This window comes from Tachypleus tridentatus, chromosome 8 (genome assembly GCF_004210375.1).
Source record: "Tachypleus tridentatus isolate NWPU-2018 chromosome 8, ASM421037v1, whole genome shotgun sequence".
Classification (NCBI taxonomy): Eukaryota; Metazoa; Arthropoda; class Merostomata; order Xiphosura; family Limulidae; genus Tachypleus; species Tachypleus tridentatus.
In genome coordinates this window covers 71,505,638-71,526,364 of record NC_134832.1, presented here as the reverse complement: position 1 = coordinate 71,526,364, position 20,727 = coordinate 71,505,638, and the positions used below count along the sequence as shown (strand labels likewise).

Sequence of the window (20,727 nt, the reverse complement as noted above, 5' to 3'; positions counted from 1 at the left end):
TTGATTGTTTTCTTCCTATTCAATGTGAAGTTAAGGTTGGGATGTATAGAGTTAATGTGATTGAAAAAAATAAGTGTGTGTTTTATACATGTGAATCCCGCAATCGTGTCGTCTACATATCTGTACCAGTATAGTGGTGGATGTAATGTTGTGTTAATATCTTGTGTTTCAACTTGTGTCACAAAAATATTGGCTAGAACTGATGATACTGAGTTACCCATGCTTAGGACACTTGTTTCTATATAGTTGTGGTTGTTGAACATGAAGTTTGTCTTCATCATGGTGAATTCTATGAAGGTTGCTAATTGATTACTGGGAATGTCTATTGATGGATTAGGGTTTCGGATATAGAGTTCTAAGGCTTCTTGCGGGCTTCAGCGGTTGGGAGTTCTGCAAAGAGGGATATAACAACGAAACTGGCTATTAAGGCTTTATGATTAAGTTACCTGAACCTGATGATAACCGAAGAAAGTCGAAACATTGTTCGCTCCTCTACATAAAATTTTCTCAATCCATACCGCCCGTTTTTAAATATATATTTTTCTCTACAAGTGGGTTTTCTCGTCATCACGGATAACTCATATTCACTTGTTGAGATAACAGTAATTCTGACTGTTTTCACAAGTGTTTCTAGAGTACTGTGATCATGGGCTACTTTGCATATCTCGTGCACGTATTCCTCTTACGCTTTCCATTATGTCAATTTTTAGATATAAACATAAACATTTCACCTCTTAGTCTCTAAACTAAATATTACACTTTTCTTTCCTTGAATAGTATTCAGGATATAACAGTTTTTATCAATTCTATTTTTTCTCTCGTGTTTTTTTTAGGTGAAGCTACTAGCACTTTCGCATTGATATGAAAACGTTGCTGTTGAAAGTTAAAATTGAAGGCTCATTACCAAGTTCTTATCAGACTTATCTTATCTTATGCATTCAGTAGTACGATTTTACTGTGCTTGTGCAATGCAACCAACTTAAAAGATACATGGCAACATGCTTTGTTTGCTTAGTCTAAGTATGGTCCAGGAGTACTTACCATTGGCTTGAAAACTCAGGTTTATCTGAAACAGAATTTTTTTTCCCGCTGTGGGAAGTGTCATTTCACGTCATTGAAAATTACCAAAAAGATCACTCAATTTAATGAAACGATCGAACATGATATCCAAGTTATGAATAAAGGCAAGCGAGTAGAGGGCACTATCAAGCCCAATAAACTTTGTTTGTTTGTTTGTTTGTTTTTCGCACAAAGCTACTCGAGGGCTATCTATGCTAGCCGTCCCTAATTTAGCAGTGTAAAACTAGAGGGAAAGCAGCCAGTCATCACCAACCACCTCCAACTCCAACTCTTGGGCTAGTCTTTTACCAACGAATAGTGAAATTGATTGTTACATTATAATTTTCCCACAGCTGAAAGGATGAGCATGTTTGGTGCGACAAGGATTCGAACCCGCGACTCTCGGATTACGAGTCGCACGCCTTACGCGCTTGGCCATGCCAGGCCACACTATCAAGCCCAATAAACTTCTCTCTCTCTCTCGAATCCCTGCTTGAATTATTGGACGCTTTTGAAAAGTGTTCATGGAGTGCTCCATAAAAATTTCATAGACTGGATAAAAACTTCCACATTCACCCATCTGATTATCATCTATTCCGAAGTTTGGAACGCATGAAAGTGTCAAAACTGCCTTTTCTAAGTTATTTTCCTTCAAACCCCAAGAATTTTATAGAAGTGGCATTCAGAAGCTTGTGAATCGTTGGCAAAAAGTAATTAATAATAATGGAACATACATTATTGATTAAATAACATTAAAAGCGTTTGCTTTCTCTTTTTCTGAACCTACTTAAGGGATTACCTGATACATCTAAATATGTCGTTATTGTTTTGAATGCCTTGTTGCTGTTTTTTTATTTTCTTTCATTTAAAAAATCCAACATATTTCCTTTACAGCTAAAAATTACAACTCATGAGGATAGCGAACATATTATTTGGTGCATTTCAATAACGTAATAAAAGTTTTAAAAGGAACCATGTAATCATACGAAACGTAAATTATTTAATAATGAATATTTAATAGTTTTCGATTTCTAGAGGCCTTACACTAATCTAACCGAGAGGAGCAGAAAATTTGTCAAATGGTCGAAAATATCAAGTTATTCCGTATTTTTACCAGTTACTTCTTAACTTGTGCTGGTGACGTCATTCTTTTTGATGGTTAGGCTTATCTGTTGAGATTAGTTTCGCGTTTTCATCTTGCATATGTAAGAATTTGTTGTTTATAAACAATTTTAGAAGGGTCACAACTTATTTTTCTTTCATCAAAGTATGATATAGATAAGTTATTGAGTTAATGTTAAAAAGTAATTGTAAACATATTTGACGTGTTCCAGTCTTCACTTTAGCGTACTTTTTACTCATATTGTCAGAGGTTTTGGTCTGTCTTACGAGTATTACTCTTAGTCCAAACTTTCTCCTGCGTTCGTACTTCACTCGCTGTGTCAACAATATTCCAATCTCAGGTAAACAAATTAATTTGTGCGCACTATAACTACTAATAATGGTTAATATGTGTCGGAGTTTATTGTATAATAAAATAAGAAAAATGGAAACATTATACTTAAAAACGTGATGAATTATTATAACTTGAAAGTTAAGTTACAACTTACAAGCATGTTTCATCTAATTCAGTTACTTTCCTGATGGGTAAGTATTGCTGAAACTTGCGAAAGTGGAAAAGGATATTTAAGTTGAAACTTCCCATATTTTATATAAACTGTTTTCCCAACACAAAATTGTGACTGTGATTTTATTTCAAAGAATATTTTGATTACAATATTTGCCAAGTAGTTTAGTCAGAACTTCATATTTAAACTGTACAATTTTGAAAATACACATGTTGACTATAATTTATAGAAAAATACCATATTTTTGTCATTAGAATAAAATGAAAATTTATGTGTTTGACCATAAATAACAAAAAGTGTATGTGTGTGTGTGTGTGTGTATATATATATATATATATATATATTGCTTTGCTGTTAGGGATTTTACAAAAAATTAAGTTTATGGAATCTTGGTGTTGAATATATGTAATGTCCAATAGTGCATTTAATATCTGATCCATTGATTTACCCCAAAGTACCTAAAAATGTAAGCTAAACTATGTTTATGCTTCTTATTACATAAAGAAACTGATTACCTGTTTCCACTGTCATATTTATTCTTGTAGAACTGTGTGATAACACATTTAATGCTTCTTCGTATTGAAGTCTCTGCACCTTTAAGTTAGTTTAGTTAGTTTAATGTTGGCTTTGCCTTGTACTTTTTTTTGCACATATTAGGCTTAAATCACTCCCATTTTAGCAGTACAGGCACATTTATACAGAGCTTTTGAGTGAAAACTATAACCCTACAAAATTACTTTTAATTTTGGTTCTGTATACATTTCAAAAGCAGTTACAGCATTTTAAGTGGTTAAATAGATTGCATTTTAGCTTATGTAAAAGATAATGAAATCTGTCACTAGTAAATCTTTAAAAGGGAAGTTTTTTATTTCTATAAGGTTTTGATATAGCAGACTGCAAGTTGATCTCTAAAAGAGTGAATTTCACAATATGTAATTAATTAAGCTTCATTGTTTTCAAGTTTTCTAAAATTTCACTAAAATTTAAAATATATTAAATCCAGAACAACAAATTATGCCCACTTCTGTAAAACAGTAAACTATAAAATGTTTTTTTACAAGGAATAATCACTCTCAAAACTGTGTCAGTAATTTAAAATTTTTCACAAAATTTGGTTACAGCATTTTGTGATAAAATAATAACAACTAATTAAGAATTATTTAATTACCCTGCACAACAAAGTTTTTTGCTTCTTGAACACTGTTGGGTGTTTTTTATAAATTTTTGGCTGCTGGTCACAAAAATCACATCCAAATTTGCCCATCACGTACTGTTTCATCGAAATCTTTAGTTTCACCAGGACATTGCTACAATGAAAAAACGATATCAGGGCAACTGGAATCCATCAATGCTTGTTGACTATTGTTGGATACTGCAACGTGATGCACTGAACATTGAATACAAATGAAAATCAGGAGCAAAACACTTTTAATTATGTTGAATCTAATAGCATATTAGAAACAAATACAATTAAATATGCTATTGCCGGTAAACAGTTAATTGTCTATTTCTCAGAGTTCCTACGTGATGAAGCAAAACCAAAACTATATTTGTGCATACCCACCAGGTACCTGTCACAATCAGCAAAAACTTTTTAAAAAATTGTTGTGCAGTTATTTCAAAAGGTGAAATTTAGTAATTTAAACCTCAAGATGTAGTATTAACAAACACAAGTAATAACATCACAATTTTTCTTTTAATAATGTACACAGACTTTATAGGTCTATTAAAGCATAAAGGTGCATATTTTTACTTAGTGTACGTTTTTCTTTTATTCATTAATTATGCTAAATACTTTGAGAAAAATCAGAAGTCAGAGGATTTGTATACACGTATATAAGCCTATATAGTATAAAGTGCATGCTTTATATTTTATTGGTAACATAAGCACTCTTAGAAAATCAAAAATTAAACATTACATAGAGAAGTGATAAACATTCAGTTCAAAAATTAAGAAAATAAAAACTAAATTAAAACTTAAAATGTTTTGCAGCTATTATACTTTTCCAGTAACAACAGTGATTTTTCTGTCTTACAATAATATGGTGTGCAAAACTTTTTTTTTGTTTTCTTGTTGTTATAGGGCTGAACCAATGCATCTTGAGGGATTTAAATTTTCTTTGCTTTGTTGCTGTAGCTCAGTAGCTCATTTAGAGTTTCTAAATTTGGCCATCTTGTCATTAGTTTCACTTACAGACACTTTATTTCTAAATTCTGATGTCTAATGATCATCTACTTTCTTTAAGGCACTAGCCCTGACACGAACGCTTCTACTATTGGCATAATCTCCAAAACGCAAGGGCTCCTTTTGAAAGTGTTTGCACAACATAGCTACATTGTCACACTCATCCAGCATCAGGTAAGTGATCAATACAAATCTTAAAAGTCTAGACCATACTGCTGGGTTCCCATCAGAAGATAACTGAGGCAGGGTAAGAAGAATTGAGGAGTAACATTTTTTAACAATATTTCTAATACTGAGATGTTGAACAGTGATTAGTTCTTTTAACTTCACCTAACAGATTCTGAACGTTTTGTAACTTTGTATTGTAGAGACAACTGTTATGGGTATTAAAAACATTAATTAAAATAAAGTACAAGGACAATGTTTTGACCTTCTTAGGTCATCTTCAGATTCACAAAGAAAGTTTGTAACTGACCATAACTGTGCACACATCTTGGAGACAAGCGTGGGAACTAGTACAAGATCATAGGGGGTGTAGCAGTTAGGTATTAGGTGATTGATTAATGTAGGTATAAAAGTGTTTCTTTATACTGATTCAGTTTTGGTTTGAGTTCTTGTATTACTAGGGCTTGTGTGATTTCACATTTGTCTCTGTATTTAATATGTTGGTGTGTTCTATGATCATGCTGCATTTATTTGATTTGCAGTGTTCAAAAACATGGGAAGGTGTTATTTTGTGTTCATTGAATATGATGTGTAGTTTTTGTCCTGTTTCTCCGATGTAGAAGTCATGGCCTTTGTTGCATTGTGTTTTAAAAATAATGCTGGTGTTCTGTTTGTCATTGTAGTTTTTACATAGCATAGCTTTAGTTTTGTACTGAGTTTTTGAATGATTTTTGTGTTCACTTGGAATGTCATGTTTTGTTGTAACTTTTTCCAAATGTTTATCTTATCACTGGTATTGGGAAAACATGGTATGCAACAGTGCAGGGTTTTGTAGCTAGTTGTTTTATTGAACTTATTATTGTTTGTTTGCTGGTGATTGCATTGTTGGCCTAGGAGTATGTACACAAATTTTTTGACAGTTTTAGAAGGTAATTTATTGATGTTGGCAAAGTGTTGTTTTAATTGGTTGATTTTATTTGGTGAGCATAATATTGTGGCTGTATTTATTTCTTTGTTGTTGTTTCATTAGCTTAGTTGCAGGGAATGCATAGCTCACCATGAGTGATTGTTTAGTGGATTTTTCTGCAGTAACTCTGTATACTGAACAGAATAGTTGGAGAATTGACAATAGCAGTCTGACAAAAATAGAAGGAAGAAACAAACCTGAACCTGTATTAGCAAATTTATTTTTGAGTTTATCTTTTATGCAGTGAAATCTTTTCTATGTTATTCTGCAATACTGAAATACCTTCACCATTCTGTGTTGAATGAGTTTTACACCAATTGAATTTGGCTTTTTAGTCATTGGTTGTTCTTGGTGTGTTTTTGATTTATTTATAGTTCTGATTTTTTGCAAAATTTAGTTGAGCCATGTCAGTGATATTTTTGCAGATTATTTTTCAGCAGAATCTATGTTACTGATAAATGGTTTCAAATAGTTCAAAATGCTGTATGCTTGTCCAGCAGCCATGACATAGTCTGCATTACTCCATGTTCTACAGCAGTAACATCAAAGTGTTTTTGTTTTTAATATAACAATGGAAAAGAGTGGGCATAGATTCATTATTTTCACACAAACTAGATAGCAATTTGTTATGAAATAAATGGATCATTCACAAGTGTACCAATAAAAACTTCTGGCAGTAGAGAGTACTTATTTTTGCAGCTCTACTACATTAACTTTGCAGAATTGCAGAAAACTACAAGAATGCACCCATTAATTACTGTACTATCATTAAAGTGGCAGAAGCTGTATTTGTTTTCCATGACAGTAAAACAACTTTATTTTTTAAGGCCATAAATACCTGTTTTATGATTGGGGAGTATGCTAGTATACCCTTGATATAGAGTACCTTGTAGAAGTAAGTCATATTTGAAACTTATTGAGCTTCATTTACTTCTTTGCAAGAAAAATCCTGTATTTTAAAAAACACTTTCTCCTGCATTACCCTTATATTTTTTTTATTGTAGCTGATTCCAAAACAGTGTGGTTATATTTTGAAAAATGCATTATTTTATTGCAATATATAATTTGCTATGGATGAAAAACAATTTACTTAGCTTTTAGTATATGATTTCAGCTGTTTAGTAGCTACAATGTTGCTGTTTACATCTGGAAAGAGCAAATACACATAGCTCATTATAGCAATCTCATGGGAATTTGAAATTTCACATTCATATAAATTTCAATTAAACTTTCAGTAGAATTATATTTTACAAGTTTCTACATTAATAGACTATCTCATCACTATTAGAAAACAAGAATATGTTTGGGTGAAAATGCTTAAACTTGCAAAGCATGCCCTATTTCATGTACTGGTGGGCTCACCAGTTTTTTGTAATTAACATAAAATTTAATGCCAACAAATGACCAATTGGCCTACACAGTGAAATTATAAACTACTTAGACTTGGATTCACATTTTCTGTAGATCTAGGTGTAAATCCTTGTTGTGTAAATCAACTGTACACAAAGTAAAACATGTGCAGCTTTTGAGAGGATTATTATTTTATTAAACTTCATTACAATGTTTTGGCCACTTGCATGATCATCATGATGGCTACACAAGTGGTTGAAAATGTGGAATAAAATTTAAAAAAGAACAAAAAAACCACTCAAATACTTTTATTTAACCAGAAATTGTATATGACTATCCACTAGCAACAACATGCTGCCTGAATGACTTTCATCCAGCTACATTTCTAATAATTAATTTGCTGTCAGAAGCAATAGAGGCCAATACTTTACAGGAGTTTAAGTGCAAGAAATCAATGATTTTCTGTAAAATAATGGGTGGGTTTGGATTTGTATCTTTGTATTAGTGTGAATGTATGAGGAACAGCCTTGAATAATCAAATGATTCCTTAGAATCTGTATGTTATGCTAAGTAAGGGTAAGGATTGTCAGTAGTCTTGCTGTATCTACTTTACTTTATGGAAAGTTTAAGTAGTTTCATTTGAAGCATATTTTTTAACTTGCTTAGATTTGATTTAATGTTGGCCTGATTTGTGAAATTCCTGGCATTTAATCATTTGAATAATAACCCTAAACAAAAGAGATTATGAAACATAGGATGTGATGTCAAACTTTGATTAACCTTTTCCATGTTCAAGAAGGGTGGTAGTAACAGACAAAATCAAGACCTTTCTTACCAATAGGTCATATGATTATTATTGCTAGGGGTGGGTATCTTATCATAGTTGTCAACTGGCATATGTATTTAGATATTAGTGCTATGATATAATGTGTATCTAGACACAGAAGTTTTATCATTGGTTTGTTACAAAGTTGGACAGTCTTGTCTGTAATCTGTTACCTGTATTACTAACATTGTATTATTTAAGTATTTTATAATGCTTTTCAAATTCTCAGGTTTGATTAACTAAAAGGATGTTGGCAAAAGTACAATAAAAATTAATATCCTTCTATCTATTTTGAAGTTATTAAATTATGCATGTAATGTTATTAATAAATCAAATGAAGACAACATGTAGTACTGAATATTCGTCTTCCTTTATTTAATCATTAATTGTAGGAAAAATACTTTTAAAAATTTGGATTTTTTTCTGCACAAAAGGCATAATGTTTACTGACACTTTGACAAATTTTGTGAAGATACATATTTTGTATTGGACATTGTATCAGTATAATCGTATTGTAGCTTATTGGTTGTTATTGAACAAATGGTTGAGTATAAGTCAGTCAAATATTCACATCTTTACAACTTAATTCATGAAAATGTAATTTCTTTTACCTGGAGCTGAACAATTAACTATAAGTAACTGAGTACATGTAACATCAATTTTCTTGTGTAAGTAATTAATTAGTTGATTGTCATCATTAAATAAACACTGATTAATCAGTTAGTAATTTCCATTAATCATCCAGCTCCATCTGGATCAACACTGTGTATCAGTTTAAAAATAAAGTGGAGGCAATAGGGTTTTTAAATCCAATAGTTGTGGGTTATATGACATCGAATGACCAAACAACAAAAAGTAAACTCGTCCAATTACATCCAGCTTTGCCCATTAATATTGTACACATACTTATCCAGCAAAATTTTAGTTTGAAAGATGTGACTCATCACATCATTAAGCAAATCATTCCCCAAGTTTGGTTTACAGAAGTTAATTTTATATGAGAAACATGTCATGGGTTTCATAAGTTTATATTTATTAATATTTATAAAATCAAGACATCAGATTGAATGGAACTTAAGAAAATAACCTTAAGTTCTAGTAAATGTACATTAAAAAAAAAAAGATATATTAATATTTTCAGTATAATTAAAGATTAGATTTGAATGATTAGTGTTATTTATTTATCAAATAATTGATGACTATTAGTCATTTGCATTCACGTAATAGGTGAGTTCCTCAAATTAGTGTACATACAAGAAAGAAATAGGGGGAGCTGTTCCGCTTGGCAGTTTCCTTACCTCTAGTTAGTACTTCCAAAGAAGAAGAAAAAAAGTTCAAACAGTTATCTTGCCTGTAGTCAGCAGTTTAAAATTAGTAATAGTGGAAAATGGCCTTAGTACCTATGCCATTAAAGAGATAGGGAGATAGTTTAATGAGAATCAAATTTGAGATTCTTCAATTATGACTTTCTCCAAACCACAAGTGGTCAAAGCATTGTACAAAAGGGTTAAAAAATAAACAATTCACTCAAAAGCTGTATCTTTGGGCTTTTAAAGTATTATGTTGAGAACTAATTTAAGTAAGTAAAGTCTAATTATTGTCAATTTTATTTGACATTTACAAGTCAGAATTGAGGTAAGGATTAGGAACATATTATTTATTTCTTAATATTTAACACCAATTATTCATTAATATAATTTTTTACTTGAATTAAATTTACCATTATTCAGAAGAACAACTGAACCAGCCAGCTAGTCTTTTTGTTCTCTGAATGAACAGTCCCCTGGTGGGATATAGTTAAGTCTTCAGATTTACAATGATAAATTCAGGGGTTTGATTAATTTTAATGGACACAGCAGAGAGCTCAATATGCCTTCACTGTAAGAAAACACACACACACTGAGTGAGCATTAATGGAAAGAAAATTACATTAGGAATTCTAAGAATTTATGAACAAAAACAAATGTGTAATATGCCAACAATATTATACCTCTTACCCCCCAGTGATACAGTGGTATGTATGTGAAATTACGATGCTAGAACCAGGTTTTGATACTCATTGTAGGTAGAGAATATAGAGCCCATTGAATAGCTTTGTGCTCAACTACAAACAAACAGTCACCCAAATCTGGTGCTAATGAAGCCTTTCACAAAATCATGGCTATAATGCTTTCTTTTGTATAACATTGTGGTGCCTTAATTTTGAGAAATTTAGAATAATCTGTGCCTTAACTCGTTGCTAAGTGGCTTCACTGGCAAAGGCCATTACGCTCTGTCACAAAATATAAGAAAACAACAAGTTGGAATTCCTGAGTGCAAAGCCTAGATATGTGAAAATAATACTAGGACATTGGAAACTGAGGTAAATTAATTTGGAAATGTGACTTGGCTGTAAGAAAGTATCATTGATATAGCATTTATGAAGAATAACTTTAAAGTCATATTGGCAGTTTTGTAGACACTTGCATTCACATAAGCACAGAATATTATTGGATCCAGCAAGGATTCTACCTATCTGGTCATAAATGATGTAATTCAAAATGAAATGTTTTAACCAGTTGGTTATAACAATATGTTGCTTCTGTTGCTCTTAGGTGTACATGGCTCACAATGGTAGTTTTCTAATGAGAAGTAATGTATATGTCAAGAGTATTTTGTGAAAATGAAAAATAAGAACCTTATTTGTTGTATCTTGTTTTATTTTTTTAGTTCCATCTATTTTGGAGCTTAAACTTTATGTTAATTGATAATGACCATTATTAGCATAAGAAAATTCCTGTATAAAATGTGTGTGTGTGTATAATATATATATATATATATATATATATATTTTGTAAACTTCAGCAATGAATATGACCAACAGTTTGGACAGTTCCAATTCAACAGAAACAGAACTCTTGGCAAGTACCATTACAATTGAGGATCATGGTATTCCAGTATCTATTGTTAGAAATGAAACCAATGGTAGCTTGCAAGAGATTCCTCCAATTTTCTTGCAAACCACAGCAGCACAAGCAATTTCAGGAGCTTTTGTATGGGCAGCTTTGATTGTCACATGCCATCAGGCAAGTGAAATTGTTATTTTTAATATAGTAAATTATTTTGAATAAACCTTAAGTTATCTTGAATTGTTTAAATAAAATTCTGTAGCATTTCGATGGTTATTCAAATTTGGCTTCTACTACCACATGAGAAGTCTCTTTTGTTCTTAATATTGATTGTCTTATCTGTATCTTCATTGATTTTGAACATGCTTTGAGACACCATTACATTACAGTCTGCTAGCACAAAATAAGTTATGTTTCCCTTGCCTTCCTTTTCTTTTCATAACAGATATAACCCCTCTCATATGTTTGGAAACGTAATTCATAAATCACACAGGATTGTTGAGGAAGACAAATGTTAATTGTAATCGAGAAAAAAAAAGAATCTTGAGTGTATAGTTTAAACATACATATATTTTATATCAATGTTAGGATAAGCTCTTTGAATAATAGCATTCAATTTGTTTTTTATTTGATTGTAGTGAGCATCAATATACAGTAGTTAAGAATGCTGGCAGTTTTGGGAAATATCAGAATTGAAATGAAAAGTGGAAAGCTATTTTACCATTTTTTTCAATTTTACACTTAACAAGATGTATTAGGTAAAACATCATTTTCAAAATTGGTACTAAGTTATTTATTTCTTGTTGGAAAAGCTCGCAGTTGTTGGTTGTACTTTAAGCATGGTGTAATTAGGTTTTCTTTATAATGATGTGATATAAAACTATCAAAGTGCAAATAAAGTCCAGTATATGTTGGTTTATGATGTACTCCAATTTTAAATGTTTCAAGTTTGTTGTACGTGAAGGTGTTCATAAAAGATAAAATAGTCTGGTTGATATTTTCAGTTAAAATTTACTTTCATGTTGACTGTTTATATAACTGAGTACTTAATCAGCTGTTCATTTTTAAAAATCAATGCACAAGAGCTATAAACAAGTTGTTTCAGCTGAGAAGAACAGACATATAGACACCTTAGTTCATATTCGTGTATATACTTGTTAACCATGAAAGGAACTAAGCATGAATCCATATAAACTTCATCAGTTTGTTCACAGAACTCTATATTAAACTAAAAAAAATTTTTTTAGTTTAATTGACATTTATAATGTTTGTCTATGTAAACAATTTATTAATTAATTTTAGTCAAATATTATTTCAAAGTTGTTACAAGTGAACTGCATTAAAAATGAGCTTAATAATTTGACTAAATTAGGTTTAATTGGACAGTTGAGTTTAAGAATCTGTGGTAAGTGTTAGGGAATAAACACAGGAGATCCAACTAGTCTAAATTTTAAGTCCTGTTATTAATGGTCTTTTATTTTTTTTAATCTGACAATCACTAATTTATTTGCTTTCTTTTTTGATTGTAAGATCTTTGATCAATATAGAGAACTGAAGTTAGTGTCACTAATGATCTCTTTAGTTTGTTCAATATATAGTTTCTCCTATTTAAAACTACAACACTGTTAACTTTATCTGAGGTAGGGATGAAAATTGGTTTGTTAAATTTTAAATTATTTAAAGGTTATTTCTTCAACTTTCTGATGATAAAATATTTTCTTCTAAAATTACATGAATGCAGGCTTGTAAGGACAATGCTACTTAAATGGTTTTTACAGTATGTACAGTATGTTGTGTCACTACTAGCAGCATAAGCATTACACTCTCAAGTTGTCTTAACCAGTAGTTCAGAGGAAGTGATCATAAAATAAATCTTATTTGGGACTAAATGAAATTCAAAAACCCTTCATAATAATTTTTTCAAACTCTGTTAATGTATAACTAGAAATATTAGTAATACCATTGTTAGGTGTATTCAAATTATTTCTTTCTCTTGCATTTTTAATGACTAATTTTCTTAGGTGATGAAGTATGCATTTTTCCAGGTCTTTGTTATGATTGCAATCAATAAAACAGATCAAAAGTGCAAAACCATGTGTGCCTTATTTAGTTATTACTTTAAGTTGTATTTATTTGAAATTTCATTTTAAGAAATTTTCATTGGGTTGGGTTTTGTGATAACACTTATTGTTATAAAGTCTTAACAGTAGCAGTCTTATGCACGCAACCTTTTTTTTAAGGTATAATTCAGTATTATTTTGCTTTTTTAATTTATCTGTTGACTGGACAAAATAAGCATCATCTTTGTTGACAATAGCACTGAAATGTAGGAGTAAAATATATATTAACAGTTTAAAATAGTCTGCTGAACTAATTATGAAAATATGGTCCAAAGATTGATTTTTAGGTTTTTGCATGCTGATTAAATATTTCAATTTTTGAAATTTGACAGCTATGAGAGTTGTAAAATGTGAAGTATGTTAATGGAATTGTTGTTTAAAATTGTTAGATGTATGAAATACGTGTATATGCAAGTTATGTTAATGATAATGCTGGCAATGTTTTGTCAATTTCATTGATGTACCTTCTGATTTGACATTTTACCAACAGTTGTTTTGCAAAGCTAACTTTGTAATTCATAATAAAATGCTTTTGACTTAAATTTTTTCCATTTTAAGATATTTTCTATATTATTATTAGAAACTTTAAATCTTCAATCCAGATAATTTGATAATGTGCATTAAAGCCATGTGTTTAAGTAAATCCATTAAACATGATACTTTGTGCTTTTTTTTGTTTTGTTTTCTTTCTTCCATATATCATTATACATCAACCAAACTTTTGCTGCTTTGGTAACTAATGTAGCTAAGTGTACTGCTGCATTATAAAGATAGTATGTTCACATTTTATCACTTTTCCCTTAAGTGTGTTAAATTTGGAAATGTTAATTTTTGTACATAATCATATGCACACAGAATGAATGAGATTAAAACACTGATAAATCAGTACACTTATTTAGTTAATGAAAAACTGAATCATAACTAAATGGAAAAAAAAATGTAGATTGAATACACAAGTAATGAATACCTTTTATTTAATTGTATTGCATATATTGAGCTTCCTGTAACAGTATTCCAATGTGATCTTTTGTATGCTTAAAAATGTTTTACATCATTTTTTCTTGTTTCTGACAGTGATTACTCATTTTAAATCTTATTATTTTTTAAATTGTTCTTGATTGTGTTTTATAATATTTATTTCTGTATCTCTAATATATTTTCTCAGTTGTAACCATATCAATTAGTTCATTTTTGTGGTAGCAAGTAGTACAGAGAAGTTTGTCTAAATTATTGAATATATGAATTGTGGTAATGCTATAATAGAATAATAGAAGCCTGAGTACAAAATGATAAAAACCCTATAACCTTAGTACTTTCAAAAAGTGGATGTTTCTTCTTCAAGGAAAAACTGAAAATGGTGATGTTATCAAATGAGTAATATATAAAGCAAGTTGAATGTTACTATTAAGACCATTTGGTTTTTCAAGAAATGTTTAGTATATTTTTCTGTGTACTATTGTAAGTGTTTCATTTCTGGTGCAATGTAGCTGGTGATAAGAGTGTTATGTGAAAAGGTGTTAGGAATAATTTGCTTTAGAATTGTCTAAATAAATATATATAAAACTAAAGTATAAAAACTAAATAAATAAATATATATATAAATATAAAACTAAAGTATAAAAACTACTTTTCTGATAAAAATTAAACCAGTGATTGCAGATCACTGATTCCAGGATCTAGACTGATTCTGCAAGGTTGAGTATTGTGTAGGTCCAACAAATTTCTTTTATATGTTTGTCAACTTTTGTTTTTGAATCCTGTTTCAGTGCTGGTAGTAACATTGTGAATAGAATGACTGGGTTAGTTAAAGTGTTGAGCAACAGGGAGATCTTTTTCAGTGTTAAAAGAAGATTTATGGTTGTTGAAACATTATTTAAGAGTTGTTTGTGTTTCCCCTACATATTGGTGATTGCCTTTACACTGTATTAGGTAAATGGTGTTTTGTGTTATAAAATGATTTTTTTTTGATATTTTAAAATTTATTTGGTTGTACCTGTCAGAAATTGAGTCAGTGTTTTTTTTATTAACTTTTGAGTTTAACAGTGAGCTCTCTCACATTACTGATAACTAATTTTTGGTGGGATGTAATTAACTTTTGTATGAACAAGGATATATTTTAGAGTTCTGCTTTTTTGGAAGGAGACAATGTAAGATTTAGAAAATATCTGTTTAAGGCAGTTGCTTAATTGTAGGAGATGAAAACGTTTTTCCCAGGTTTGTTTTACCTCTTTGGTGTGTTTTCTGTAGCCTGTTTCTTCTGAGTATATTTTCTTTATTTTAAGATCTTGTCTGTAGGTAATGTTCCATTTAGTGTAAGTAGAGTGACTGCTTTTTTAGTTAAAGGTATTGTAGTCTGTTTATAGGCTTTTTGTACAAGTTGGTATATAAAATTTTGTCATTTAAAAAAACAGTAACATCAAGAAAGTTAATTTGAGTAGGCAAGTAATCAAAGGTAAACATGATTTTTTTGTGAAAGGAGTTTGCATGTGAGATATATTTTTTAAGAGATTCAAGACTGGCTGTCCAAATAAAAAATGTGTCGTCCATGTAACGTTTCCACATATGGAGTTTTATGTAGCTTAATTGTAAAAGCTAATTTTCAGTATGACCCATAACATTGTTGACATAAATGAGAGCTGTTTTCGTACCCACTGCAATACCGTTAACTTGAAGGTAATGTTTGTTACTGAATTTGAAGTTATTCAGAGTTAAAACCAGGCTGACAAAATTAGTTACTGTTTGAAATTCTGATGGGCCAGAAAGGTTTATTGCAGACTTTAGAGTTTCTTGTCTTTTGTCATGTAGAATATTAGTGTAAAAGGAAGAAACATCCATCATGTAAAGGCATCCATTAGTATTAATATCTTGTGTGATATTAAGAAAGTAATATTCTTTATGTAAGAAGAGAGGGTTCAGGAAATATATTTTGTGTTAGTAAACAAAATTGAATATCTTTTTAGTAGTCATATTTGTTAGAAATTATGGGTTGGACAGGGTTGTTTGATTTATATATTTTTGGTAAGAGATAAAATCTGCCATTTATTTGTTAATTTTATTGTTTTAGAGTTCTTTAAGTTTATCAATTATGGTCTTAACAAAGTGGGTTGTAAGATCATGTGAAGATTTTTAGTAGAAATTAGTGTTACTTGATGATAAAATTTAGATCAATTCTTTCATTACGCTTAGAAGATTTTAAGGTCTGTATTGTGTAATTTTCTACAGCTTTGATATCTTGATTTTCAGTCGAATGGTATTTGTTGTGAAAAAATTCTCATTTTTCTAGAGAATTCACAAAGGTCAGAAAAATGTTTAGGCTTTTAAATATAGCTGTTATTTGGGCAGAAGTTGAGACCTTTACTAATGAGACTGAGTTATCTTTAGGATTAGTTATATCTGAATGATTAACAGTGTTAGTGTGGGGAATGTTTATTGTTACCTGTATGATTTATGAAGTCTCTGTTACTTTCTACAGATTTGTTAGTTTGAGAAGACTTGTTCATTTTACTAGATGAAGTGCTGTTCATTAGGAGATAAAGGTACTTTGATAATATCTGGTAGAATGCTTGATACTATGGCAATTTTTTTATAACAGAGAAGAATATTAACAAGAATGCTGTTGGTGCTTTTTCTGAATTGGTGTTATTGATAGAAAGATTATTTTTTTAAAAGAAAGACTGTATTAGTTCTCTTTGTACCTTTTCATAGTTCTTTTCTTACAGAGAAGGACTGTACAGGTGATAGTAGTGGGAAATTTCTTTATCTAGAATATTGACAGAATGTTGACAGAAGGTTTTATAAACCGATTGAATTCTGAGGAAGTATTTTCAAGGATCTCTTACATTTGGTGGTTTTAATGAAAGTTATTGAAGTATGTTTTTTATGCTATGCACTAGTGATTTGGCATGTTGACAAAGTCTTGTGCATTTCTTAGTAGTATTTATGTTTTTGAAATAATTGTTTTCTGCTGTAGTTGAGTGATTTGTTGCTTGGTTCATGTTGAACAATGACAGTTAATGGTGTGAGGATACCATTGTAATCATGAGATAAAGGGGGGAGTTTAAGGGAAAGAAGAGGGTGGTAGCTCTGTTCTTCGGAATGTATTACGTATTGACAAAATGTAAACAATTATAGTGTACTGTAACACAGTTTCAGTATTAAAAGCAAATTATGTAAAAATTCAACTCCAACATATGAGTTTTTGCTAATTTGAAAGTAAAAGTTTAAAACATTTGCTATCACATTGCCATCAGTATTTATTAAAATAAAATCCCTGTCTTAGTAACTTCTTTCTAGAAATAAGTTACTGCACACGTGTTGCAAGCTTGAATATAAATATTGTCTTTTATCCAATTGGTTGTCACATCTTGATTTTTGGTTACAATATAATCACAAATTAATTTTTGAGAAATGACTAAGTGCAGAGAATTAATAATATGATACAAATACTCCTCTCATTTCATTTGGTTACAAAACTTAGTTTGTTTGTTTTTATTCAAGAAACAGATGTGGAAAGTATGTTTTGTAAATCTCTAGTTTATTTAATGTGTTATCATTTTATTACATTGTTCATTTTTGGGGAATTTAGTATATGTATTTTGATTCTTTGTTCACAGAATGTACGTGTAGTAAAACATATATCATTTTCTGTGACTAGACTTTGTATGGGTCATTCTTCAAGAACTTGCACATACTTCTGCTTACTTTTAAAGGTATTTGTTTAAAAGAAAATGTTAAGTGTTTTGAATGGAGGTGTTATTATTTTGTCCCTTTCTTGAAACAGTGTAATGTTTATTTGTTAACTATTTACAGATTTATCAGCATCTCAGGTATTACACTTGCCCAACTGAACAACGGTGGATTGTGAGGATTTTGTTCATAGTACCTATTTATGCCTTTGATTCCTGGCTAAGTTTGCTCTTCTTTCATGACAGCTTTTACATTTACTTTGACAGTGTTCGGGACTGGTATGAAGGTAGATATTACATACAGGGAACCTGTACTTTCTTGCTTTGCCTTATATAAACAAAACACGCATTTACAATCATTATGTCATTATTACAATCAAATTATTATTTTATATGTATATACATAATTAAAATATCATAAATATTATTTCAAAAAGTATAAAATCATGCTATTGTAGTTTCACAATGAATGCTGTACTATTAAAGTAGAACTTTTAAAGTAAGAAACTAATAAAAAAATGTTTGTGATTATGTAATAAATTTTATTTTATTTATCTTTAGCTTTTGTGATTTACAATTTCTTGAGTTTGTGTTATGAATATCTTGGAGGGGAAAGTAACATCATGACAGAAATTAGAGGAAAACCCATAAGGTAAAGGAAATGAATTATTTACATATTTGTTTTTACGATTGCTATTTGTTTAATTAAAAATATGCTTTACATATATCAAAAGAGAGAATAATAGGTTGTCTTAAATTAAAGTTATAAAAAAATCTAACTACTCAACATATTCTCAATAAAATTCTGGGTAAATGTACTAACACATATTGTTCTGTTGTACTGATCTTATTAGGTTTTCATATTATAGATAATTTTGATGCTGTGTTTGTATATGTTAGTTCACTGATAGGTAGCATGATCAAAATTTATGTTTAATGAAAAGTGTAACTACAGTGAATCAAGTAGTTTAATAATTGTTATAAAGTTTTGTCAAAACAACTTCAGTTTGTATTTGAGTTATTTTTCTATTGTTTTCATATCTGTATGTTTATAAATTTCAAGTATAGGTTTACTGTGACAAAGAATAAAAGGTGTAGAAAATTTTAAATATGCATTATGTATGTGTAATGTTTAAGTCTTGCATGTATTGGATCACATGTATCTCATCTTTGGGCTATGTTGATAGATGAATATACTCAAGATTGGATGGGATTGCATCTGTGTGTCTTTTTGCCAATTCATCTGTTACCTAGAATTCTGGTTCCAATTCAGTCCTCTACTTAAGAGCTTTTGGTAGCCCCAGATTGGTAAACTCAACCCAGTTTTTTTTTTTCTCTTCTACAGTATCTTCAAGAGGGTTACTTCCATTTCTTCATCTTTATATATATCTTTTGAAGTACCTTTGATCAAGCATTCTAAACCAAAACTTTCCAATGTCAAATTTCATGTATAGAAGTTATTTGGTCCTTCCCACAACATCAGAAGTTGCCATGTACATATCTTAATCTATCCATAGACCCACAATGGCCATTTATTAATGGAAAATGTACTTATAATCAGTTCATGCCTCATGAGGAAAGTGAATCCACTTCATTCAAATGTGCCCAATATATCTCATATTTGACTTGGGTTTAGCTTCATTTACTGTCATTGTATCAGGCAGCTCTATCAGCTACTTTTTTTTATTCTGAACATTGGAACTTTTTACTCCCTAGTTCTATCTGGCTTTCCTCAGTCATTTAGAGTCCTTCTTCCCAAGTGGCCTTTTCACTTACCCAATTGGGATATTAAGGTTGTAGTAAATGTTTTGTCTCAACATCCATTCGAGCTTTTAGTCTCATGTATCATGGATTACCTTTCTCATACTCCTATCACCATGGATATCCTTTACTGTGCATGACACAAAATTTATGTGTCTTACATTTCAAATTTCATTAAACTACTTTCTGTTTATATTATATCAATTAGAATAGCACAAAATCTTAGCTAATAATCCATATTTTAATAGTATTCAAGTTTTAATCATAGAATGCAATATGTAAAAATATCCTGAATTTCCCCTAGTGTGATACACATGACACATGTTCTCTTAGCATATTATTATCCCTGTGTTATCCATCACCCTTTAGAAAAGTACAGAATTAAATTTTAATTACTCTATAAAATTGCCATTGCTTGGACAAATTACATTTATTATAGTTTTCAATTTTGTTTGGTTGCAGAGCTGTCAAATAGAAAATCAGACCTTTCCTTCCATATCTACCTGTCACATCCTATCTTTCACAATTCTTTAATAGTTCTCTCTCACATTTAATTATATACTTCCTATAACCAATAGAAACTTAAGGTTTTCCTGAATCAAGTGACATATTGTAGAGTACCATGTTCTGAATTGTTAAATGTCAGTTTCACTCTGAGTACTGACATCATTCCTTTGGAAAAGTTAATAATAAGCTTGTATGAATTTGTAATGAATCTTGTTGCAGAGTTAGAAAGCCAAAAATATTTTGAGAGGGGAATTTGTCTACTTTTTGGATGTCAATTAGTCTGTTGTTTGGTGCATTATTTAATGAAATAAACATTAAGTGCAATACTATGTGAGTCAAAAAAAAAAAGAGTAAACAATCAAGAACAAGAAAAAATAAGATCAAATAAATATTTTTTGTTTTTCATGTTTTTTATATGTATAATTATAAAAGTAATTAAAATATAAAAATAGGGATATTTTTAGGTTATTTAACATTAGATAATAATAAATGATAATAAAAGAATAAAGATGTTTTACAAGGCATGCATGAGAATTATTTTTACTAGTTGTAGTAGCTCATGGATAATGCAATTTGATAGCGAAAC

General features: G+C 30.2%; 1 protein-coding gene across 2 annotated transcripts in view; it reads left to right on the top strand.

Annotated features, from left to right (window-relative positions):
- The first annotated feature begins 2,171 nt into the window (after positions 1-2,171).
- Positions 2,172-20,727, top strand: part of LOC143222635 (transmembrane protein 184B-like) — a 46,679-nt gene continuing 28,123 nt past the window's right edge. Inside the window, exons 1-5 of one of the 2 annotated variants that reach the window (XM_076449376.1) lie at positions 2,172-2,522; positions 4,934-5,046; positions 11,025-11,245; positions 17,998-18,160; positions 18,435-18,525. In XM_076449376.1, coding sequence (XP_076305491.1) covers positions 11,027-11,245; positions 17,998-18,160; positions 18,435-18,525 — 473 coding nt within the window. In that variant the 5' untranslated portion in view covers positions 2,172-2,522; positions 4,934-5,046; positions 11,025-11,026. The remainder of the gene's footprint in view (positions 2,523-4,933; positions 5,047-11,024; positions 11,246-17,997; positions 18,161-18,434; positions 18,526-20,727) is intronic. The other variant, XM_076449377.1, reaches the window with a different exon arrangement.